We start from the raw sequence: 24,985 nt of genomic DNA, 5'->3' as shown, positions 1-24,985 counted from the left end.
TGAAAAATGAACATTATAGTGACCCAGCCCTCTATTATACTACAAATTATGATCTTGAAAACCCCATAACTAATTGATTTTGAATTCTTTGATGAACCTTTGCGACCAGGTATTGGTTTATCAGGATGGTATAATTAAACATAAGGGGCTCCCACATGGGAAGTGATATGCACTACAGTTATACATAACTGATCTCTGGACTGCTGTTTGATTCTTTGTTTATAAGATCTTTCATGTGTCCATATCTAAAAGTTGAAATTACCGTTTTTTATGCTCTGCTTCATTTGAACGACAGAGTCTCTACAATTAGTGATTGTTTTTAAAATGAATAAGTGTGACTTCAGTTTCTCTTTTTAAAATACTCATTTGCACAGAGGTATATCCATTACTTCACTTCAACATATATTAGTAATCCTTTCTCTTACTATCACATTTCACTGCTCCAGCAACACATTAGCATCCTTTTTCTAAGCGTTCCGCTTAACAACTACATTGATTCATATAAATAAATTTATATAAAAAATACGTATCCCTAACTTTACGTGTCTTTGATTGCGAAGTTTAGGGCAACTTCGATCTTCGAGGCGAGGGAAACTCGCCAAACATCTACAAACTGGGTGATTAATGATTAGATACATTCAAAACTCGACTCAGATGATTAATACAAAATGTCTGGATAAGTCTTTTTCCTCTGTAAAGGGATCCTCTCGCTCATCGATCAACTAACAAATTCCACGTTAACTAACTCTCTCGATTGCACCATTCGTTTTGTATTGGGTATGGGGGTTTAGAAAATTCACTTTGGTCTTATCACTTACAAGTATATATGATTGCTACGTACTAACATCCAGTGTGTTTGTTCGGCATTTGGCTGGTTTGTATGTTTACTGCTGATCCGATCAACGCGTTGTATCGAATTTTTGCTTCTTGCCCAGAATCTTCATCAAGCTCTTGGACATGTAGTAGGGCTTCTCCTGGCTGCCATCGTTCCGCTCGCAGTCTTCCACTGGAAAGAACAAGTCTCTTTTAGTTTTAAACCTTCCAAGATTATGCAGGTATTTGTGAGTTCTGCAGCTATAGAACCTATACTTACAGAAGCACAGGAACAGCGTATCCACCGCAACCGAATACACGCTGAAGAACACCGATGCGATTACGTACGTTCCAACAAAAACCAAAATCGCCGGTACAAACGGATAGTGCAGAGGCTTTGTTGGTCCACTGTCGAAGAACGTGTAAGTCACAGCTGCCATTCCGCAGGCGATCAGAAGCTTGGACAGGAAGAACAAAAACCCGGTAACCTTATCCAGCGCGATGACCCTGAGAATGTTTCTTGCCAGCAGACTGAACGCATCCTTGGCACTGGAGCAGAAGTTCTTCCCGTGGATCGCACACATGATGTACGCGTTGGTGTTCAAGAACTTGAGGAAACTCTCCAAACACCAGAAGCAGCATTTGCACACGCACAGCACCGCCTTCACCACTCCGTTGTCGTACTTGCGCAGCTTGTGATCGACGTACTCCAAGCAGGCTCGAATGATCTTACAGATGGCAATGATCAGCGAACCGAACGCCAGCGTTCCCATGTGATAGCGAACCGTGCGTAGAAACCCTGTTGTTAGCACGAAGAACCGCAACTCCTTCTTGCGGAATGTCCAATACCAGGTGGCAAAGGTGAATGCCAGTACCATATCGCCAAAAGCGGACACGAAACAGATCCCCCAGAAGAACCCTACCACGTTGACGGCCTGCAAAAACATAACCACGATCATCAATTGAACGAGAGGGATGATGTACAACTACTTACATGGAAATACCCAACCTCCTTGGGACTGTTGATCTCCTGGAAGTGACAAGCGGCATCCGTGCAGCGAGCGTCCGGCGCCCGAATCACACTGTTCCGGCAGTGATCGTTGAACACCGTTGGATCGCAGATATCTCCATCGCGGTAACCATTGTCGCACACGCAGGACGTCGAAGTGTTCAAACCGTACACCCGGTGGATTGGCTCCCCGATCGAGGCCAGGTATAGCCCGACCACAACCGAAAACGCGATCACCAGGATGTGCAACGCCCACGGAATGATCGGGAAGAATACGGTCGAGAAGATTGCACTGACCGCCCTGTGGGATGATCGACTTCTGTAACAAACGATTCTTCGGATAATAAAGCTAGAACTTACTTGCTTCCCTCCTTAACCAATGCGATTGCGATCACGATCCGCTTCCGAAGGACTAGAACAACCAGCAGCAAAACCACCAGGACGATCGACAGGATGATCAAGATCCACAGCCAGGTGCGATCGGACTTGAACCATGAGTTGACCAGCGAGCTCAGATTGGGCGAAACGTTGACGTGGCTTTCGACCGGATGCTGACTGATGTATTGATACTGCTCATAGCTGTAGTATACGCCTGGAAAAGCAAAAGTTCTTCATGAAGATCGGTTGTTATCCAGCACGGCGCTCGAAAGAACTCACCATAACACAGAGCAACGATGACGCCAAGGATCGAGAACCACACCATCGGCTTGGCGATCCAGCGGAGCATCGTGATGAAGATCAGACTGGCGAAGAGGGACACCACGAGGAACACGATCACCATACGCCACGATTGCAGGATGTCTTCGGCGACCATCTGACCGGTCTGGTGGGCAGTAAATGGTTTGTTAGTTAATGCAGAACGCTTTGAATCTACAGGTTGTGAGTGGTTCGTAGCTATTACTGTGAAATAATGTGATTACGTTGAAAAAAAAAAAAAAAAACTTTACTTACGGCTATAGCTATAAGAAATTTACATAAACTACAAGTTTTCTAATACGAGGTACAACTGACCAACAGATCCTCCAGATCTCTGTGGGAAAGTCCTTCAAACTCCAGCCTTTCGGAAGGAAGTTCTCTAGTTTCTTGGAGAAAGTCCTCTAGACTTTGTGAGGAAGTCAATTAACTTCTGGGATGAAGAACTTCAGAATTTTGGGAGGACGTTCTCCAGACTTCTGGGAGGAAGCCCTTTGGACTTCTGGGAGAAAGTCCTCCAGACTTCTGAGACTAAGTCTTCCAAACTTCTGGGAGGAAGTTCTCCAGATTTCTGGGAGATAGTCCTCCAGACTTCTGGGAGTTTTCCGGACTTCTGGAAGGAAGCCCTTCAGACTTCTGGGAAGAAGTTCTCCAGGCATCTCGGAAGCATCCTACCAAACTTCTGGGAGGAAGTTCTCCAGACTTCTGGGAGAAAGCCCTCCAGACTTCTGAGAGAAAGTCCTCCAGACTTCTGGGAGAAAGTCCTCCAGGCTAGTGAAAGAAAGTTCTCCCAACTTCTGGGAGGAATTTCTCCAAACTTCTGGGAGGAAGTCCTCCAGACTTCTGGGAGGAGATTCTCCAGACTTCTGGGAGAAAGCCCTCCACACTTCTAGGAGGAAGTCTTTCATACTTCATGGAGGAAGTTCTCCCAATTCTGACAGAAAGTCCTCTAGACTTCTGGGAGGAAGTTCTATAGAATTCTGGAAGGAAATCTTCCAGACTTTTGGGAGAGGTCTTCCAGACTTCTTGGAGGAGGTCCTCTGAACATTTCAAATGTAACTGCGCAGCACTTGCGTTTTAGGAATCCCCGATCAACAAACTGGGAACTCTACATTGATATTGGTTGCGACCAAATTTCATGGATATTCCCGTCCATTGGAAATCCAAGTGATCTGGATGATGCCGTTGATACTACAGACATCCTACATTATGGAAGCTTTTGAAAGAATGTCCTCTGGGTCTGGAAAGCTAACAGAGGGACCCCATGGTGGAATTCCGATCTGACTAGACTCAGGAAACAATGTAGAAGGAGTTGGAACAGACGCCGTTCAGCTGGATCAGAGTCGTTCAAGTCAGCTCGCAAGGCTTACAAGAAGGCTCTTCGTTCTGCTGAACGATCCGGCTGGAAAAACCTTTGTACAAATGTTTCCAGTTTGAGTGAAGTCAGTCGGTTGAACAAAATTCTTGCAAAATCTAAGGATTTCCAAGTGAACGAAATTCGCTTACCTAATGGTGACTTTACTTCTTCCGATGAAGAAGTTTTAGAATGTTTATTCAATACACACTTCCCCGGATGTGTGGACATAGCATCTACGGATGAACCAAATGTCTTTTCATGTAGTTACGAGTCTCTGGCCTCGGCTCGCAGTATCGTAACTACTGAATCGATTCAATGGGCACTTAATAGTTTTGCTCCTTTCAAATCTCCAGGAGCGGATGGGATTTATCCTGTTCTGCTCCAAAAAGGATTTGAGTCTATCAAACATGTTTTGAAAAAGCTACTTGTAAGCAGTTTTGCTACCGGGTACATTCCCAAATCCTGGCGTGATATTACTGTAAAGTTTATCCCAAAAGGAGGACTTGCGTCGTATGAGGAAGCGAAGAGTTTTAGACCAATCAGTCTGACCTCTTTTCTTCTGAAATGTCTGGAACGCATTATCGATCATCACATCCGTGATGTTTATTTGGCAAACATGCCTCTTCATGTGAATCAACATGCTTACCAATCTGGAAAGTCCACTGTGACTCTTTTACACAAAGTTGTATACGATATCGAGAAAGCATTTGCTCAGAAGCAATCTTGCTTGGGTGTTTTCTTGGATATTGAGGGTGCCTTTGATAACGTGTCTTTCGATGCCATATTGGAAGCCGCACGAAACCATGGGCTACCTACAATGATTACCAATTGGATTCATCAAATGCTCAAAAACCGACATCTCTTCTCGACATTGCGTCAAGCAGCGATTCGAAAATTGAGTGTTTGCGGATGCCCCCAAGGGGGAGTCTTGTCACCACTTTTGTGGAATCTCGTAGCAGATACGCTATTGAGGCAACTCAATAATTGCGGTTTTCCAACTTATGGATTTGCCGACGACTATCTAGCTCTGATAGTTGGTATGTGCATAAGCACCCTATTCGACCTGATGCAAAGTGCTCTTCAGGTAGTCGAGAGTTGGTGTCGCCAATACGGCCTTTCGGTTAACCCGAATAAAACATCTATTGTTCTTTTTACGGAAAGACGAAACCGCGATGGAATTCGACCTTTACGTCTTTTTGGCACTGAGATTAATGTGACTGATCAAGTAAAGTATGTCGGAGTCATTCTAGATTCCAAACTTTTATGGACAGCTCACATTGATTTCAGAGTCAAAAAAGCTTGTATGGCCTTCGGTCAATGCCGGCGAACCTTTGGTAAAACTTGGGGCCTCAAACCCAAATATATCAAATGGATTTACACAACAGTTGTTCGACCAATATTGGCATATGGATGTCTTGTGTGGTGGCAAAAGGGCGAAGTGAGAACAATCCAATCAAAATTGGGCCATCTCCAAAGGATGTGCTTGATGGCGATGTCTGGTGCGTTCTCTACAACTCCCACAGCAGCGCTCGAGGCCCTTTTCGACGTTGCGCCACTACACATATATCTTAAACAAGAAGCACTTTCTTGCTCTTACCGTTTATGGTACTGGATCTACTGGAGAAAAGTCCAGTGAATCGTAGATCTACACACACTTCGTTGTTTCCACTTTTGGTGAATTGGGACAAAATTGTCCTTGCTCCAAGTGATCTCACAATTGCTTGTAACTTTCCTTACAGGACATTTACCACACAATTCCCTTCACGGGAAGAGTGGACGTCTGGCTATTTGGAAAGAAGTATATCAAACAATATAGTATGTTACACTGATGGCTCCCTCCTTGAAGGTAGAGCTGGTGCAGGAGTATATTCTCGTGAGCTAAGGCTGAATCAGTTTTACTCACTTGGTAGAAACTGCACCGTTTTTCAGGCGGAAATATTTGCTCTTATGTGTGGAGTGCAATCAGCACTTCAACAGCGCGTAATGGGTAAAGTCATATACTTCTGTTCAGATAGTCAGGCTGCTATAAAAGCTCTCGCTTCGGCCAACTCAAGGTCGAAGCTTGTTATCGCATGTCGAACTCAAATTGAGGAACTGAATTCAGTCAACTCTGTAAACCTTGTATGGGTACCTGGCCATTCTTCCATCGCTGGAAATGAATTGGCTGATGAGCTAGCTCGTGATGGAGCATCGCATGACTTCATTGGCCCTGAGCCGGCTATTCCAATTTCGAAGTGCTGGGTGAAGCTTCAGATAAACTCTTGGGCGGCAACTCAGCACAAGCAATATTGGAATAGTTTGGAGTCGTGTCGTCAAACAAAATTGTATATTACTGAGCCATCTCCAAAGGTGGCGAAGTATTTAACAAATCTGTCAAAGCAGAATTGCAGTCTCTTGGTCAGAGCGTTGACAGGCCACTGCCGACTCAACTATCACATGGCAAATATTCAGCGTGCTGACTCATTTGTGTGTGATAGTTGTGACTCCGATTATGGAACTTCGTATCACCTGATATGTAACTGTCCAGTTTTTGCGCAAATGCGATTCCAATTACTTGGTAAACACTTATTAAGTGAAACTGAATACAGAAGCCTGAATCTTCAGGACATCCTGTTATTCTTAACCCGCTGTGGTAATGACTATAGGCTCTCTTTACGCTCATGCGTTTTGCAGTGCCCTTTTTAGGGCGCTGTTCGAACCCATTGTGATATGGAGCTGCATGCTCTCATTTCGCTTATGCGATCTTCCCTCTTCAAGGGACCCCACTCCTATTTCCTCCCATCTTTCCCTTCCCTTTCCTCTCCCATCGGGTAGATGATGAAATAGGCTCAAATATGGCGATGGCACAAATCTCCCAACTGGTGGGGAACGTGCCTTTGGAGCCGGCCTTCTGATACCTGATACCTGATACCTGGACTTCTGGGAGGAAGTTCTCCAGACTTCTAGGAGGATGTTCTCTGGGAAGAAGTTCTCCAGACTTCTGGGAAAAAGTCCTCTAAACTTCTGACAGGAAGCCCTTCAGACTTCTTGGAAGAAGTTCTCCAGACTTCTTGGAAGAAGTTCTCCAGACGTCTTGGAAGAAGTTCTCCAGACTTCTTGGAAGAAGTTCTCCAGACTTCTTGGAGGAAGTCCTCCAGGCTAGTGGGAGGAAGTTCTTCCAACTTATGGGAGGAATTTCTCCAAACTTCTGGGAGGAAGTCCTCCAGACTTCTGAGACTAAGTCTTCCAAACTTCTGGGAGGAAGTCCTCCAGACTTCTGGGAGAAAGTTCTCCAGATTTTTGGGAGGAAGTTCTCCAGACTTCTGGGAGGAAGATCTCCCAACTTCTGGGAGGAAGATCTCCCAACCTCTGGGAGCAAGTCCTCCAGACTTCTGGGACTAAGTCTTCCAGACTTCTTAGGGGAGGTCCTCCAGACTTCTAGAAGGAAGTCGTCCAAACTTCAGGGAGGAAGTCCTCGAGACTTCAGGGAGGAAGTCCTTGAGACTTCTGGGAAGAAGTCCTCCACACTTCTGAGAGGAAGTCCTCTAGACTTCTGAGACTAAGTCTTCAAGACTTCTGGGAGGAAGTTCTCCAGACTTCTGGGAGGAAGTACTCTTGACTTCTGAGAGGAAGTTTTCCGGACTTCTGGGAAGACGTCCTCCAAACTTCTGGACGGAAGTCTTCTGGATTTCTGGGCGGAAGCCCTGTAGACTTTAAAGAGGAAGTCCTCCATACATCTGGGAGGAATTTCTCTAGACTTCTGGGAGGAGGTTCTCGAGACTTCTTGGAGGAAATCCTCAAGATTTCTGGGAGGAAGTCCTCCTGATTTCTGGGAGGAAGTCCTCCAGACTTCTGGGACTAAGTCTTACAAACTTCCGGGAGGAAGTTCTTCAGACTTCTGGGAGAAAGTTTTCCAGACTTCTGGGAGGAGGTTCTCCAGACTTCTGGGAGGAAGTTCTAAGACAAAGTCCTTCAGACTTCTGGGAGGAATTTCTCCAGACTTCTGGGAGGAGGTTCTCGAGACTTCTGGGAGGAAGTCCTCCAAGCTAATGGGAGGAAGTTCTTCCAACTTCTAAGAGGAAGTCCTCCAGACTTCTGGGACTAAGTCTTGTGGGAGGAGGTTCTCCAGACTTCTGGGAGGAAGTTCTCCAGATTTCTGGGAGGAAGTTCTCCTGACTTCTAGGAGGAAGTTCTCCCAACTTCTGGGAGGAAAATCTCCCAACCTCTGAGAGCAAGTCCTCCAGACTTCTGGGACTAAGTCTTCCGTACTTTTTGGAGGAGGTCCTCCAGACTTTTAGCAGGAAGTCTTACAGACTTCAGGGAAGAAGTCCTCCAGACTTCTGAGACTAAGTCTTCCAGACTTCTGGGAGGAGATTCTTCAGACTTCTGGGAGGAAGTCCTCTAGAGTTCTGAGCGGAAGCCCTTTAGACTTCTAAGAGGAAGTCCTCCATACTTCTGGGAGCAAGTTCTCCCGACTTCTGGGAGGAAGTTCTCCAGACTTCTGGGAGGAAGTTCTCCAGACTTATGGGAGGAAGCTCTCCAGAATTCTGGGAGTAAGATCTCCAAACTTTTGGGAGGAAGACCTCCAGACTTCTACAAGGAGTCCTCCAGATTTCTGAAAAGAAGTTCTTCAGACTTCTGAGAAGAAGTCCTTCCGACTTCTGGGAAGAATTCCTCCAAATTACTAAGCGGAAGTGCTGTAAATTTCTGGGCGGAAGTGCTCTAGACTTCTGGGCGGAAGTCCTCTAGGCTTCTAGGAGGAAGTCCTCCATACAGCTAGGAGGAAGTTCTCCCAACTTCTGGCAGAAAATCCTCCAGACTTCCGGGAGGAAGTCCTCCAGTCTAGTGAGAGGAAGTTCTTCCGACTTCTGGGAAGTATGTCTCCAGACTTCTGGGAGGAAGTCCTCCAGACTTCTGGGAGGAGGTTCTCCAGACTTCTGCAAGGAGGTTCTCCAGACTTCTGGTAGGAGGTCCTCCAGACTTCTGGGAGGAAGTTCTTCAGATTTCTGGGAGGAAGTTCTCCCGACTTCTGGGAGGAAAACCTCTAGATTTCTTTGGTGAAATTGTCCACAATTTCTTGGAGAAAGTTCTCCAGACTTCTAGGCTGAAGTATCCCAGACTTCTGAGAGGAAATTCTCCAGACTTCTAGGAGGAAGTCCTCTAGACTTGTGCGAGGAAGTCCTCCAGACTTGTGGGAGGAAGTTCTCCCGACTTCTGGAAGAAAGTTATCCAGACTTCTGTGAGGATTTTGTTCAGACTTCTAGAAGGAAGTCCTCCAGACTTTTGGAAGGAAGTCCTCCAGACTTCTAGGAGACTTCAAGGAATTCAGGGAATTCTCCAGACTTATGGAAGGTAGTTATCCAGTCTTCTGATAGGATGCTCTCCACACTACTGGGAGGAAGCACTTCAGACTTCTGGGAGGAAGCCATTCGGACTTCTGGGAGGAAGCCCTTCAGACTTTTGAGAGGAAGTCCTGCAGTTTTCTAGGAGGAAGTCTTCTATATTTGTGGGATGAGGTCCTCCAGACTTCTGGGAATATTTTTTACGAACTTCCATGTGAAGTCGTAGAGACTTCTGGGAGGAAGTCTTCCAGACTTCTAGGATGAAAACCTCTAGACTTCTCTGTTGAAGTTGTCCACAACTTCAAGTGGATTCCATACTTGTGGGATGAAGCCCTCCAGACTTCTGGGATGAAGTTCTCTAGACTTCTGGGAAGAACTTCTGTAGACTTCTTGGAAAAAGTTCTCCAGACTTCTAGGGTGAAGACGTCTAGACTTCTGGGAGGAAGTCTTTCAGACTTCTTCGATGAATCCTCCCGACTTGTAAGAGGAAGTCCTTCAGACTTCAGGGAGAATGCTCTCCAGGCTTCTGGGAGCAAGTCCTCCAGACTTCTGGAAGGAAGTCCTCCACACATCTGGGACGATGTTCTCCAGACTTCTGCAAGGAAGTCCTCCAGATTTCTAGAAGGAAGGCCTCCAGACTTCTAGGAGAAAGTCTTCCAGATTTCTGGGAGGAAATCCTTCAGAATACTCAGAGAAATTCCACCTTACTTTTGGAATAAAATCGATTTGACTTGCTAACCTATTGAATTCTTTGTTTCAATCATCATTCTCCAATCACCTTCTTACCTATATTGTAACCTTGAAAACTCATTTACAGCCTACAATAGCATAAAACAAACCTACCCCCGCTAGCATTTTAATATTAACGATTCCCTCGATGATGTCCTTGTCTATGTTCTGGAACGTTTTCAGGTCCGGTAGGCAACGCTTGGAAACTGCTCATCCGTCATCGTCAGTGGCCAGCAGTGCAATGATTTTGTTTGGGGTTTAAGGTTGTGTTTACAACGTGTGTCGCCAATTGCAAGTGGGAGTGCCAGGATTCATAAACAGTAGCAGAAGGATAGATATAGATTCATTGTAGAGCGAGAGAAATAACGCATTAACAGTGCCTACTGATTAGTTGATTTGATTAGTTCTGTTTTTTTTAGTAAAAGGCGCAAGAGGAAACAAGGGGATAAAGCAACGTCACAACTAGTCGTATTAGTCAAACACAGAAGCATTCGCAAACGTAGGCAGAGGTTAGCAATACTGATGCAACTCGGGGGGTTAAGTTTCGCCGGACAAACCTGATGGACGACGGTATCGTTGGTAACGTGCGACAGCAAGTTATCGACGTAACGTGCAAAGTAGGACTGCAGTTTGTTCACGCGATCGACCAGCAGTTGACGGCCACGCCTTCGTTGACTAGCGCAGTCCCGCATCTCGGCCGACAGTTGTTTACCGGATCGAGAGGACTCTTTGGGGAACGAGGATAGTTGGTACTGAGGCAGTACCATTGGTGGAATGTACGGACATTCGGTTTCCGGAAGGTCCGAGATGCATCGCTTTGCGACTGGAAATAGTTGGTTATGGTAGTTGATCGTTGCCAAACGTGTTTCAGGAGTTCGAAGTTATGGTACTGACAAGACATCGATGCAACACAAAGAAATGCAGTGGAAGGGAATCGGAGTTGTGCAGGGTCGTAGATATTGAACATAAGCCGATACTTACATGGAACGCTCTTCAGATAATACCTAGCACAGCGTCTTCGATCGATAAGAGATTGGATGTCGTTGCAATTGAGTTGATTTTTCTGGACGCTGTGATCGCAGATCAGCTTCGATCGGATGTCGGCGACGGTGGTCGGATTGCAAGTGTTCGAAACGAACGTGAAATCTTCGGTGGGACATTCTTTGACGCAAACCTGCGGGGTCTTGCATCCGTACAGTGGAACGTCATATTTGGCACACTCGCTAATGTCGAAGAACACTAAATAGGGCTCTTTCTGAACTTCACTATCCACGCCACATTTGAGACCGTTCGAGTCGGTCGGGACTAGTAAGCGATCCAAGTCGCCGTGGCGAAGTGCTGTGCGCAGATTGAGTAGACGATTCATTAGAAAGATAAGCCAGGATGGTATGTTGAGAGGTACTTACCGTAGTAGGCCACCGCTCCCCAGCCAGCTAGGAAGGCGACGAACAGGAAGAGACATGGAATGTCCGTGCATGATCGTTTGGATAGAGGACCCTTGAATTCAGGATCATATTTTAGTGGTTGACCTGCAAAGAACGAAACAAAATCATATTCAGTTATACGTGTTACACAAAACTCGATAGTTTTACTTAAATATATTAATTTGAATTAAAACGGAGCTCTTACTTTCCGACGAATGCAGAACGTCATCGTCAGTATGTTGGATGACGCGATCACCCGTTCCGCAGCAGAGTCCCATCTTTACTTTGGATTTCTTTCACCAACCTAATGTCTATTCAATCAACAATCGAACACTGATAACCTGATAAGCATTTCGTAATGTCTATCTTTAGCACTGTAGCTGCACTTACTGTTAATACTGAATGTATCACTACTGTGAAAGAATAATTTGCAAGATTTTCACTCGTACCGCAAAACTTTTTGGTAAACTAAAACTAAATCGTCCGTATCTTTCGGACTTTCTTATCACAAGCTCCCAGCAGCTGTGCTGCCCCTCAAAAGCACCGAGAGGTAATGCGCTATCGTTTCGTGTGTAATGAATGCGTTTCGGTGTCGCCACTGGGGAAGCAAACAAAACGCTCGGCTGGCAACTTCTACGGCAACTGGCTTGGTGCGTCATTTGCGTACTACACTTATCTTTGGTCATTTTTGTGGGAGAGAGCTCAAATTGTTGTTAGAAGTGGTACTGCGAGAAATTCAGCGATAGAGTATGTTATGTTGCTTATTGGCATCTAGATTACCGTTTTGACTCATATTCCGAAGTGACTTCAAATACATCTGATAGGCATAAATTAGCTGATATTTGTGAAAATTTTATGTTTTTCGCAAAGTCTAACCATGTAGCTGTTGGGTGTGCTGATAAAAATATTTATTATGTTTTACGTAAAAGTATAGAACATTATTTAGCTTCAAATGCCGAACAATGCGTACATCCTGTCTCATATTCCAAACACCTTAATTCAAATTCCGAACATCACGAATAAATCGTAATCAAATGCCTAATTTCGCAAACACATTTGTCTGAGCTAGTTTTTAAGATCTCGAACTAGAGAATCATAACTACTCCCAAAGTATAAAATAGATTGGAAGAACCCCGTGATTGAGGAAAAATTGAGGAACCCCGTGAAATGCCGCGAAATTAGTCGAATTTGGAGAATTCATATGAAAATCACTGTGAATTCCAGTATTTGCTTAAAAAATGGTTTATTCATCTCAAAATTCCATTTATCGAAGCTCCACCAAGCATTTTATAACCGTTAAGGTTTAACTTGGACGTCTTTTTGGCTTGCTACTTTAGTTTTAAATTTTACATGCAAAAAACATTTCATTAAATTTCGCTTAAATTACACATATATGTAACTGTTTTTACTGAAAATGTGTATTTTTGATTACCCGCAAATTTAAATTATTTTGCCGTGAATTTCCATTGTCCCTAACACAAAATTTAGCTAAATTCTGAGCCAACTGAAAGATTTTTTAAAACATCGAATTTCGCCTTAATCAACTCTTTAAAAGGTTTCGATATGCATACATATCTGCATGTATGTTTGAGAGACTTCTCTTCAAAAACATGTGTAAAAAGCCAAGTACAGGGGGGTCAACGGCGGACAAGGACTCGGGGGAATTAGAGCGTTTCGGACTCGAAGTGATTACTCCGGTGGCTTGGAATAGACTGACTAAATATTGTAAAATTGTAAAGTTCAAAGCGTATCAAATTAGTGTAGTTGTGTAGGTATAAGGTATACAGTTCACTGGGTTCTGCCCATTTAGTATAAAGTTCATTACAACCGGACACCCAGACATTCAAGATGTCCGCATCGAATTCATTTCAATTACTCAACTCTACATCTCATATCTCTCTAATCTAATAGTCTTCCTCATCGGTCGATAGTTCACTCCCGACTAAAGCATCTCCCTCTAAGTCCACTGTATCACACCATCTCTTCATGTGGTCTGCCGCATACACTGTCGAGAAAGCTCGACCACTAAATCCTGGGATCGTACTCACTCTGTAACGGTCGTTCGGTAGCACCTCAGTGACCACAAACGGCCCTTTGAAACGTGGTTCCAACTTACGGCTACCTCCGGCAATGTATTGGTCCTTCACTACCAACACCAATTCGTCCACGTGGTAGTTGACCGCTGCTCGTCTCCGTTTATCGTAATATATCTTCTGCTTGGCTTGATTCTCGCGCGTTGCTGTTTCCACACGATCACGTAGCTCCTGAATCGACGCTGGTATGATGGGGTTCTCAGTCGAAATTACTGAGATTATCTCGTTCTGCACCACGTCCCTCGGTTTGAAAGACAACACAAGCGTAGTTGGCGCTAACCTTGTGGTAGAATTGGGTGCCGTATTGATAGCACTCTGCACGAACTTGACCTTCTCGTCCCATCGTCTATCCGCTTCATCGACCATCGTACGGAGAGCAGTGAGTATAGTGCGATTGCTTCTCTCGATCTGCCCGTTCCCACGAGGTGTACCAACGGCTACCAACACGTGCTCAACACTGTAATCTTCACAAAACTGTTTAAATACTCTGGACGTGAATGCAGTTCCACGATCCGTTATTATTCGGGATGGAAGCCCGAACACACTGGACATCTCCTCCAACATCGTTATCACCGGCTGCGTGTTAGTGGACTTCACCGGCTTGGCTAACAAGAATTTCGAGAATCCACAAATGATAGCAAGGATATGCTCATTTCCCTTAGACGACCTAGGAAATGGTCCCAGATGGTCGATGTGTACCGTATAGAACGGTATCGGTGTCTTCGGAATGGGATTCAGAAAACCTTCGGGTCTCCCCTGCTTCGCCTTGAAAAATGCACATTTGGGGCAAGCAGCGATGTAGGCTCGCACATATTTCCGCATTTTTGGGAACCAAAACATTTCACCCATCATCGAAACCACCTTCTCTTCTCCAAAATGCCCCTTTTCGTCATGATAGCTCCTCATCATTCTCCACCGTACGTTATTCGGTACCACCCAGCACTTTCTTCCGTCCACCTTGCGGTACAAGCGATGATTGTCTAACACAAAGTTATCGTGACTCTGCTTATCTTCGTCACTCAGCGGATCTCGGGAGAGTTTATTAACAATCTCCAATACACGCTCATCTTGCCTCTGCATACTCACTAGAAAGTCTGTATTTGAGATCTCCAGCACCATGATGTTTTCCGCAACCGTTTCGATCTCGACTGGTTCCTCGATCGGTGATCGACTGAGAGCATCTACGTGCTGCATTTTATTTCCACTGCGGTGCTCAATTTGGAAATCGTACTCCAACATCTTCAAAAAATAGCGAGCAATTCTAGGGTTCATTTCCTTCTTGGTGTAGGTATCACGTATCGCCGAACAATCCGTACGCAGTATGAAGAATCTCCCGATCAAATACTGCCTGAATCTCTCCACGCTCGCCACTACAGCCAATAACTCCAGCTCGTAACTATGGTATACGGCTTCAGCACTAGACGTTTTACGACTGAAGTAACTCACGGGCTTCCACACATCTTCACACTTTTGCAGCAGTATTCCTGCCAACCCCACACTGGACGCATCGGTGTGGAGCTCGATCTCAGCCTTGGGATCATATAGCACCAACAAAGGTCGCTCCACCAAAAGTTGCTTGATTTTACGAAATGCACTCTCCTCTTTCTCCTGCCACACAAATTCAGCATCCTTTTTTAGCAATCGAAACAAGGGCCCAGCAATTATGCTGTAATTTTGCACAAACCGTCGAAAAAATCCGGACAGCCCCAGAAACTGTTGCACAGAATGTACTGAGGTGGGGGTTGGAAACTCCGAGACCGCCTTAGTCTTCAATTCACCAGGACGAACTCCTCTCTCACTCACTTCAAAGCCCAAGAAGCACACCAATGTTTTGAAAAAGTGGCTCTTGTTCAAATTAATTGTGAATCCTTCGTCTCGTAAGACCACTAACAGCTCTTCAAATTTCCACAGCAATTCTTCTTCATTTTTCCCGGGAATGATCAAGTCGTCGATGTAAGCGACCACCACAATTTTCTTCTTCTTAAGCACTTTCACAACTCTGTTCATGGCTCTTTGGAAAACCGCACAGCCGTTGGCTAGGCCGAATGGCATCCTTAAGAACCGATAATGCCCATCCATCGTAGAAAACGCAGTGTAATTCTGGCTTTCCGGGTCCAGCGGGATCTGGTAATACCCACTGTACAAATCGATGGTGATAAACAACCGTGCTCCAGCCAGCTTCTGTAAGCATGATTCGATGTCAGGCATTGGATATTTATCCTTGATGGTCTTCGCGTTCAACAGCCGATAATCAACGGCCATCCGAAATTGGTTGTTTTTCTTCGGCACTAACACCACCTGGCTGTTATACGGGGACTCAGTCTCCGCGATAATCCCAGCATCCAGCAGTTCACTCACGATCTCGCACAGCACATTCTCTCTCGCATATTCCAATCTTCTCGGCTTCATATACACGGGATCTTCATTCACCAGATTGATCTTCATCTCCGTCGATTTGGCACATCCCATCTCCTTCATGTTAAGAGCAAAGCAATCTCGGTACTGCTCTATCAGTCGGACCAGCTTCTGATCGTATAGGTGTCCGCCATCACTGTTCAACGACTGTTCATCTATCACTCTCTCAGATTCAACCGCAATGGTATACATCCGAGCCACAGACGATTCTACGGCCTCTTCATCGGAGTTTGGTTGCGGAGATCCTGCCTCTGACTCTCTTTCCCATGCGAATTTCACATCACCTTTTCTTTTCACCATAATCAACCGATCTTGGTCAATCACATCTTCTCCCAATATGATTGCCGTATCTTGCACCCACGTAGGCACCACTTGTAGCTCAATAGGCATGTTGATACCGTCCACCTTTAGCTCTGCACATACCTTTGAGGAAACGGTCACTTCTTTTTTCCCGAATCCACGCAGCACTTTATGGCTGGGCCTAAGCTCGCCAACCTTTTTGGCAAACTTTTCCTGGATCGTTGAAACTTTTCCGCCAGTGTCCACCAAGGCCTTCAGGGTGAGCCCAGATATCACCACATTTTTCACAAACATGCTCTTCTGGTCCACCACTCGCATCATTTTGGGATTTTGCTCTCGAATTTCCTTTTTACCACTCTGTCCTCTACAGTCTCTCTTCATGTGCCCTTCGCGTTTACACAGATGGCACTTCACCTTTGGACAATTTCGGGCAATATGTCCCATTTCACGGCAGTGGTAGCAAGGTTCGCCAACGGTTTCAGTCTTTCTTCGTCCGTCACCGCGTCCGTCACCAACATTCGTGGCCATACCCGCGCCAGCATCACTTGCTCTACTAGTAGTTGCTACTGCGTCCACACTGTCGATCCAGCGCAATTCTTCTAACAGACCTTGCACTGTAAACACTTTCCCGATCGTCATCCCGGAGCGTCTCACATACGATCTTAGTCCACTGGTTATGTAAGTTATAATCGTCTCTTCTGTAAAACCACCCTTTCGTCCCATGACTAGCATCTCGTACACGTACTCTTCTACAGTTTCACCGCTCTTCCATTTTCGAGATGAGAGCAAATTATGGTAATAGATTGGATTTTTCGCCGAAGGGAAACCCTTAACTATTTCCGCCTTAAACTCATCCCAGTTCTTGATCACTGCATGGCACCCCGCAAACCATAATTTTGCACACCCACTCAAACTTAACCGGGCACAATGGAGGCGCATGGCAGCAGACCACGTGTAGACATCTCCAGTTTCATCAATACCTTTCACCCACACCTCAGCACTGGGACAAGATGGCAGTTTGGGATCAAAGGGTGTGACATATTCCCTTATTTCTCTGAAATCGGGTACTCTTTCCGTCAGAACCACACTGTTACTGCCCGACGGACCATCACTGACTGTCAACGATCTGTGCCGTAATTCTGCCAACTCCTTCAGCAAGGCCGCCACTTGAGCTTTCATTTCTTCCATCTCAACACAGTGTTTTAGCTTTGACTTTCGATCGGTAACAAACGGTGGGAGCACTCTGCCTTCTACACTTAGGCGACCGATGGGGTCTTCGAAATTGTCACTATCGTGTTCAGATCCACTCATACCATACAAAGCACTCACTACGCCATTCGTATGGGCTCAGCTAAGTAGTCACTCTTCCCGACGACGAATCTTTTACGAACACTTTCGCTGAGTGGACGACTGGTTGTTATACCAACGGCGAGACTACTCTCAATCCGACGATATGCGAATCGTTCCCCGAGAATGAAACTTACACACTCTTCGCAGTGAACAATATGTCCACTTACTGGCTATTGTCCAAGTCTTGGCCTCAGATAGCCTTACAAATCCTCAACCACGTGCTCACCACATGGTCCTGGTAGTCTACAGTACTGAATTCACGATAAGTGCTTGCTCAAGCCACCTCCACTGGGATAACCGCTTTTCAGAAACTTCGCACGATTTCTGACCCAGACGCACCGCTTTCTTAACCACGTTACTTGCCCGTCACGTTGAAAACTACCCTCCACACTCACTGTGGCTCACTACCGTTGAAATCTGCACAACTTTTCGTGATTTTCAACCGGCACGCGACTCGAGGCCCAATGTCTACAGAATGTAAAAAGCCAACTACAGGGGGGTCAACGGCGGACAAGGACTCGGGGGAATTAGAGCGTTTCGGACTCGAAGTGATTACTCCGGTGGCTTGGAATAGACTGACTAAATATTGTAAAATTGTAAAGTTCAAAGCGTATCAAATTAGTGTAGTTGTGTAGGTATAAGTGTTCTACAGTTCACTGGGTTCTGCCCATTTAGTATAAAGTTCATTACACATGTAGGTTATTTATCAAAAAAGAGAGCAAAATAAGGTTTTTGAACCCCTAGAAGGTCTTAAAATTAGCCACATCTTAGTACATCATAATTGTTAATACAACTTACTGCTCCGATGTTTGTGGATTTTAGTGTTGAATTTCATAAATATATTTGATAATTCTTTAAAAAAATCTACTCCGGAGGGAGGGGGTGGGTTGACCCCCAAAACCCTCCTTGGTTGCGCCATTGGCTCTACTATAGGTTCATGTTTTCCTATAGGGGAACTGGGTGTAAAATGCGCCGTTGGAGTAAAACGCGCCACCCTTGTTTTGAACGAATGACGTACTTTGGCACGCTGTTTTTCACCCAAAATAATAAAAAATGTATTAAAATGAATCTCTATACATATTTTTAAGTGTTTTCCTGAAAAAAATCGTAAAAACTCGAAAAAACGTTTTTTTGCTTATTTCGTTGTAATTTTGTCCTTTATTTCTAGGTCATTTTTCAGTTCAACAAACAACAAAACTTTTGAAACTATCACCGAGGATCGACTTGTGCACTCCCATAGTTTCTTTTCAATGTGATGAAAGAGTTGAATTTATCCTTAAAAAGCGTATTGGAGGACTTAAATTTTAATCAACTCGTGGGGCAAAACGGCCACTCCTATTCCATAACATCAAAACAGCCATTTGAAATCAAATTCCAGCAAACGCAATGCCAAGCTGTAGTTACGTGGCATTTTGAACCTTACAAATGCACAGTTTTCGAATCAGCATGTATACTATAACTGAGCAATAACATCTGATCAAACGCCCTTATGTATGCAACGTATATGCAAGCATGATTGCGTATGCACACGCGCTTACGGCTAACGAGCTCAGGTGGCGTGTTTTACACCGCAAAACATAAAAATGCAGCATTTTATAGAAATTGATTTATTAACTCCAGAAGAAGAAAAATGGATGGCTATTTCTACTTTTTGATAGAAAATTTGTTTGTCTATGGAATAATAATTAACCCCTCTACCGGCAGCTTAAATTTTTACCGCAAAATAAATATTCAAATCGTTATAACTTTTTTGTTTCTCAATATATTTGCACCATTTTTTTACAAGTTCTCAAACAACTCTTGTAGTTTATGAATTCGTGTCGATATTAATCATTGGTGATCTGGTTTTAAAGATATTCCGATGTTCCTTAGGGGACCGACATTTTCCATATAAAATATCTTTGACGGCCATTTTGTTTCTGATCAATTTATCAAAAAAATAAAATAAGGGCTATATAACACCAGGTAATAAGGAACTACTCTGACAAAATCATACAAATCAATTAAGAATTCTTGGAGATATCTGAAAATTACTATATGATGTTTTTTGAAGTTTTTAAGATCTTTATTTGACCAGCGTGGTTCCAGAAACCTAAATGCTTATTACTTAAAGACGGCTGCACCAAATTGCTTCATTTTTTCACAACATACTCTCATTAATGTATTGTTCCGAATAGTGAAAATCCGAATACGATTAAAATTTTGTAGCCTGAGAAATCTACGGGAGGTTCTGGTTACGGGTCGGTCCCCCAAGGAATTTTGGAATATCTTCAAAACCAGATGACCAATGATCAATACTGACACATATCCTTAAACTAGAAGAGTTTTTTGAGAACTTGTGAAAAAATGGTGCAACAATATTGAAAAACAAAAAAGTTATAACGATTTGAATTTGAATTTTGCGGTAAAAAATGAAGCTGCCGGTAGAGGGGTTAAATAAGAGTTTATAATAATGTTCTTCATAGCTAAAAACATTATTCTCCAACAGTGGGATGGCGCTCCACGTCGGTCAGCGCATAAGTGTCTTCGGAAGAAATGTTAAAAATGCCACAATGAACGACTTGCAGAAGAAAGATTTTTACTAAGACGCTCCAATCAAAATATAAGAATGATCTTGCTCAGTTTTAAGTTATCTAGGTCAACATATTTTTTCGAAGACCCTAAACTTACACTACCCGTCATAAATACGGACTCACTAAAATAAGTATTGCAACACTCAGCTGAATATTGAATCACCCTGAAAAGTTTAGCATCACCTCAAAACAGGTAATTTCACATTGCTATATCTCGAGATCCTTACGACTTACAAAGAAGCGATCTTCAAGAAAGTTGTTCAGGGGATCAAGGACATCCGGAAAGCGAACAGTTTAGTTCGCAATTTTGCCGCTAGGTGGCGCTAGTGAGCATGTAAAATTGAGTATTTTGAACTAGTTTTAGCTTGTGATCCATGAAAGATAGAAAGTTCGGGTTTGGCAAAGTAGTTCAGGGGTTCAAGGACATCCAGAAAGGGAACAGTTTAGTTCGCGATTTTGCCGCTAGGTGGTGCTAGTGAGCATGTAAATTGAGCATTTTGAACTAGTTCTAGCTTGTGATCCATAAGAGATAGAAAGTTCGGGTCTTCGGCAAAGTTGCTCAAGGGTTCAAGGACATCCGGAAAGGGAACAGTTTAGTTCGCGATTTTGCCGTTAGGTAGCGCTAGTGAGCATGTAAAATTGAGCATTTTGAACTAGTTCTAGCTTGTGATCCATAAGAGATAGAGAGTTCGGGTCTTCGGCAAAGTTGTTCAGGGGTTCAAGGACATCCGGAAAGCGAACAGTTTGGTTCACAATTTTGCCGCTTGGTGGCGCTAGTGAACATGCATTCAAAAATGAAGTGTCACATGACACGAATCATTTGGATATAAAGCGAATCATATCTGAATAAATTGAACAAGAATGTAATCGGTCCTGACTTACTTGTGTATGAAGTGAATATTACCTTAAACACTTGGCTATGAAGTGAATCAAACATGAATCACATGAAGTGATTCTCACCTGAAACACTTGAATATAAAGTGCATGAGACCTGAATGCCTTAAATTTATTTTAAAAATCAAACATCAATCATTTGGATATTGGACTAATCAAATCTGAAAAACGTTCATAAAGTGATTCAAGCATGAATCACTTGAAAATGAAGCGAATCAGCCCTAACCTGCTTGAATATCAAGTCATGTATGTATGTTTGTATGTAGGTAGCCACCATCCTAGCTTGAGTCTTGCTCTGCATGCGGTTCCACTTAACAGTACTGTCAATTTTCATTATCAATATGAATTCAACATACCATTGTAACCTGCTTGAACATCAAGTCATACCTGTAAAAGTGGAAAATTCTAGAAGATTTTGAATATCAAGTAATTCGTACTTGAAATAGGTGAATATGAAGTGCTTCAGACCTGCAGCGCTTGAATATAAAGCGAATCAAACCTGAATCACTTGAATATGGAACGAATCCGACATGAATCACTTGGATATGAAGCGATTCAAACATAAATCACTGGAAATAAATCCTAAATCTCTTGAATATGAAATCTATCAGACTTGAATCACTTGTACATAAAGTGAATCAAACTTGAAACATTTTAAAATGAAGTGAATCACTTGAAATCATTTGAACATCAATGAATCAAACCTAAACCAGTCGAATATGAGTGATACAGATAAGAATCACTAGGATATGGAACAAACTGAATCACTTGACAATGAAATGAAACAATTCTGACTAACTTAATAATAAAGTGAATCTGACGTGAAACACTTGCGGGTATGGAGAGAACTAAACTTGAATCTATTGAATATAAAATGAATCAATCCTGAGTCACTTGAATATGGAGTGAATTTGCATTATTTTTGTTTACTCCATATTCAAGTCAAACCTGAATTTCTTGAATATACAATCGACTCTCCACAACTTGATATTCTATAATTCGATATACTCTATAACTCGATGGATTTTTCGGTCTCTTGAAACTCCCATATATCGTGCTCTCCATAAGTCGATATTTCTATAACTCGATATCTCCATTAGTCGATGTCACGTGAGAGGAAAATTTCCCTCCATAACTCGATATCCATTCTAAAATCCTTCTTATACTTGGACTAATTCTTGTCTGGAAGTGAATAAATAGTTTCAAGTTGTAATAAATGTTTAAAACATTAAAATAAAAATATGTAAGGAAAACAAATGGGATTTTTTGAACATTTCGCAAAAAGTTTTCAAATAATTGTTTGTAAAATAATATCAACAAAATATTATTGCTTTCTTACAGAAGTAATCATATATGTATTGGAAATCCAGAAATTTGTTTCTTCGATTTTGGGATTTTTTGCGTTGGTATATTCTATAACTCGATAATTCTATAAGTCTATGGTCCCTTGAATGTCGAGTTATGGAGAGTCGACTGTATAGTGAATCAAACCCGAAAGACATGAATATAAGGAGAATACGACATCAATTACTTGGATTTGAAGTCAATCAATCTTGAACCATGGAGAGATTCTCCTAGCGGCAAAATCTCGAACCAAACTATCTGTCTTCCGGATATCCTTGACTTTCTGAACAACTTCGCCGAAGACTCGAACTTTCTATCTCTTATGGGTCACAAGCTAGAACTAGTTTAAAATGCACAATGCACAAGCTAGAACTAGTATAAAAATCGCGAACTAAACTGTTTGCTTTCCGGATGTCCTTGAACCCCTGAGCAACTTTGCCGAAGACCCGAACTTTGTATCTCTTTTGGATCACAAGCTAGAACTAGTTCAAAATGTTCAATTTTACATGCTCACTAGCGCCACCAAGCGGCAAAATCGCGAACTAAACTGTTCCCTTTCCGGATTTCCTTGAACCGCTGAGCAACTTTTCCGAAGACCCGAACTTTCTATCTCTTATGGATCACAAGCTAGAACTAGTTCAAAATGCTCAATTTTACATGCTCACTAGCGCCACCTAGCGGCAAAATCGTGAACTAAACTGTTCGCTTCCCGGATGTCCTTGATTCCCTGAACAACTTTGCTGAAGATCGCTTCTTTGCAAGTCGTAAGGATGTCGAGATATAGCAATGTGAATTAACCTGTTTTGAGGTGATGCTAAACTTTTTGGGGGTGATTCATTATTCAGCTGAGTGTTGCAATACTTATTTCAGTGAGTCCGTATTTATGACGGGTAGTGTATATGTTGCATATCTAGAGTACTAGAGATTTTGGCCGTCGAAAACAGCGATCTGTCCCAGTATGCATTCAAATCTACAAGCTTAGTCAATGATCTTTCGATGGTTTATGGATAAGCGCTACAGTCATTGAGGTTCATACATCTATGTTCTCGTTATTTTTGGGTTCCACGATTTATCTGCAATCGTAATTGAAGTTCGTTAATTTAGATTCATAAAATAAAAATAAAATAGATAAAAAAAGGATAATAAAAGATCTGCAAGGAGAAAAAAGCACTTAAATTTTGGGTTTACTGTACTAGAAATATATATATTAAAAAATATAGTTACGATGAACTCTATCAATCCGAAATCTCAGGGTATTGTAAAAATAGGTTACTCTAAATTTCTGTGCGATCGTTCAATGAACTCGAATATCAGTTATAATCGATCCAATGAACTCGGACATTAATTAAAGAGCTATACAATAGCTTCTTTGAGATTAGTCCTTGTGATCTTTAAGTAGGTATAACTAATGTTCTCTTGCAATTTTAAGATTAGGCTTCATAGTCATAAAGCCTCATACTTCTGGTGTTATACAAATATCTATGTCATTTGGGAACATTTGTTTGTACTAAATATCAAAATACTACTTTTATCTAGTTAAGGATTGTAGAATGCATTGCAAAAATATCACAGCCTGTCAAATTTTTGAGATATCGGCGGTTGTAAATGCGTTGCAGTAGATTCACGATTTTAGTTTTGCCTTATAATGTAAGGCTCAATTTAAGCACGGTTTCCATTTCGATTATATCGAGCCACGGTAATTGCATGATTTTTATACATTAAACTCTAAACGAGAGCTTTTAAATAGTCAATAATCTGCTGCTTGATAAATTCCTTGTAAGCTGTGTTTTTTATGAACTCGTTTTTTGCTATGTTTTATAAAGATTTAAATGAACATTTATTTGCCCATTGTAGCTTGTCATATGAAAGAAACGAAGAACTTTGTATGGAAACTGCTAGTATGATAAAAATAGATTGAATCAAAATTAAAGCATATTTATTCAAATCAAACCAGTATTTTATCTCTTTGACGCATACTAACCATCTGAGCAGATTCTCAATAAAGAGAATCAAAAAAGTAGATTTGAGTATTGTACCATTTAATTTCGCCCTAATTACTTTCCTTTGACAGATATGCGTATTTCGACTACCACTTCTAGTCTTTTTCAGTATTAGTTACTCGCATCCACTAGTGGTTATCACGTTCAAGTGTATGAGTGTTCTTATGTAGAAGTAGTAGTGAAACTCAGAGGAAAACAAAATACACTATGTCTTGGAAACACTCGGAATCTGTGTGTAAAATTTCATAAATGGGTAATGTTTCTATATGAATTTTGATAGTTTCTCAGGAGAAAACAAAACCTAACCATATGTGACGATCGTATGCTTTTATTCTTGTGTTCAAATGTCACAAAGCCCTCTAGATGCGTGGATGCGGGTAACACTGAGGAACACGTTTTTGTCTCAAATACCGCTTCTTACTTTATTAAGGGTTGCTGAATCCATTGCTGTTTTCAACAATATCATAGCACGTCTAGTTTTTGAGATATTGACTGTTGCAAACGCAAAATTTTACTATTTCAGTTAACTTGTATGCAAGTTTGCCAGCTTGCATGGCAATTTATTTGCTTAACTTGCACAGAATTCAAACTTCGTGTGTATAACAATACTTATTATTAAAGTTTATAATACTTTCAATGCTTGAAAGTTATTTTTTGTATTGTATTTTGT

At 42.5% G+C, this 24,985-nt stretch overlaps 1 protein-coding gene across 5 annotated transcripts in view; it reads right to left on the bottom strand.

Annotated features, from left to right (window-relative positions):
- Window positions 1-201: 201 nt before the first annotated feature.
- Window positions 202-24,985, bottom strand: part of LOC5574178 (CTL-like protein 2) — a 90,870-nt gene continuing 66,086 nt past the window's right edge. For 2 of the 5 annotated variants that reach the window (XM_021852300.1, XM_021852299.1), the window contains 8 exons: window positions 11,329-11,451; window positions 10,904-11,260; window positions 10,480-10,745; window positions 2,480-2,645; window positions 2,183-2,414; window positions 1,808-2,123; window positions 1,094-1,748; window positions 202-1,006 (listed from right to left, as the gene is read on the bottom strand). In XM_021852300.1, the coding sequence (XP_021707992.1) occupies window positions 900-1,006; window positions 1,094-1,748; window positions 1,808-2,123; window positions 2,183-2,414; window positions 2,480-2,645; window positions 10,480-10,745; window positions 10,904-11,260; window positions 11,329-11,451 (2,222 nt within the window). In that variant the 3' untranslated portion in view covers window positions 202-899. Of the gene's footprint in view, window positions 1,007-1,093; window positions 1,749-1,807; window positions 2,124-2,182; window positions 2,415-2,479; window positions 2,646-10,036; window positions 10,129-10,479; window positions 10,746-10,903; window positions 11,261-11,328; window positions 11,452-11,551; window positions 11,978-24,985 lie in introns of those variants that run through there. The other 3 variants (XM_021852298.1, XM_021852301.1, XM_021852302.1) reach the window with 3 other exon arrangements.

The sequence above is a fragment of the Aedes aegypti genome, chromosome 3 (assembly GCF_002204515.2).
Source record: "Aedes aegypti strain LVP_AGWG chromosome 3, AaegL5.0 Primary Assembly, whole genome shotgun sequence".
NCBI classification, from domain to species: domain Eukaryota; kingdom Metazoa; phylum Arthropoda; class Insecta; order Diptera; family Culicidae; genus Aedes; species Aedes aegypti.
The sequence above is the reverse complement of the archived record's forward strand: the minus strand, read 5'-3'. Positions and strand labels throughout refer to the sequence as shown.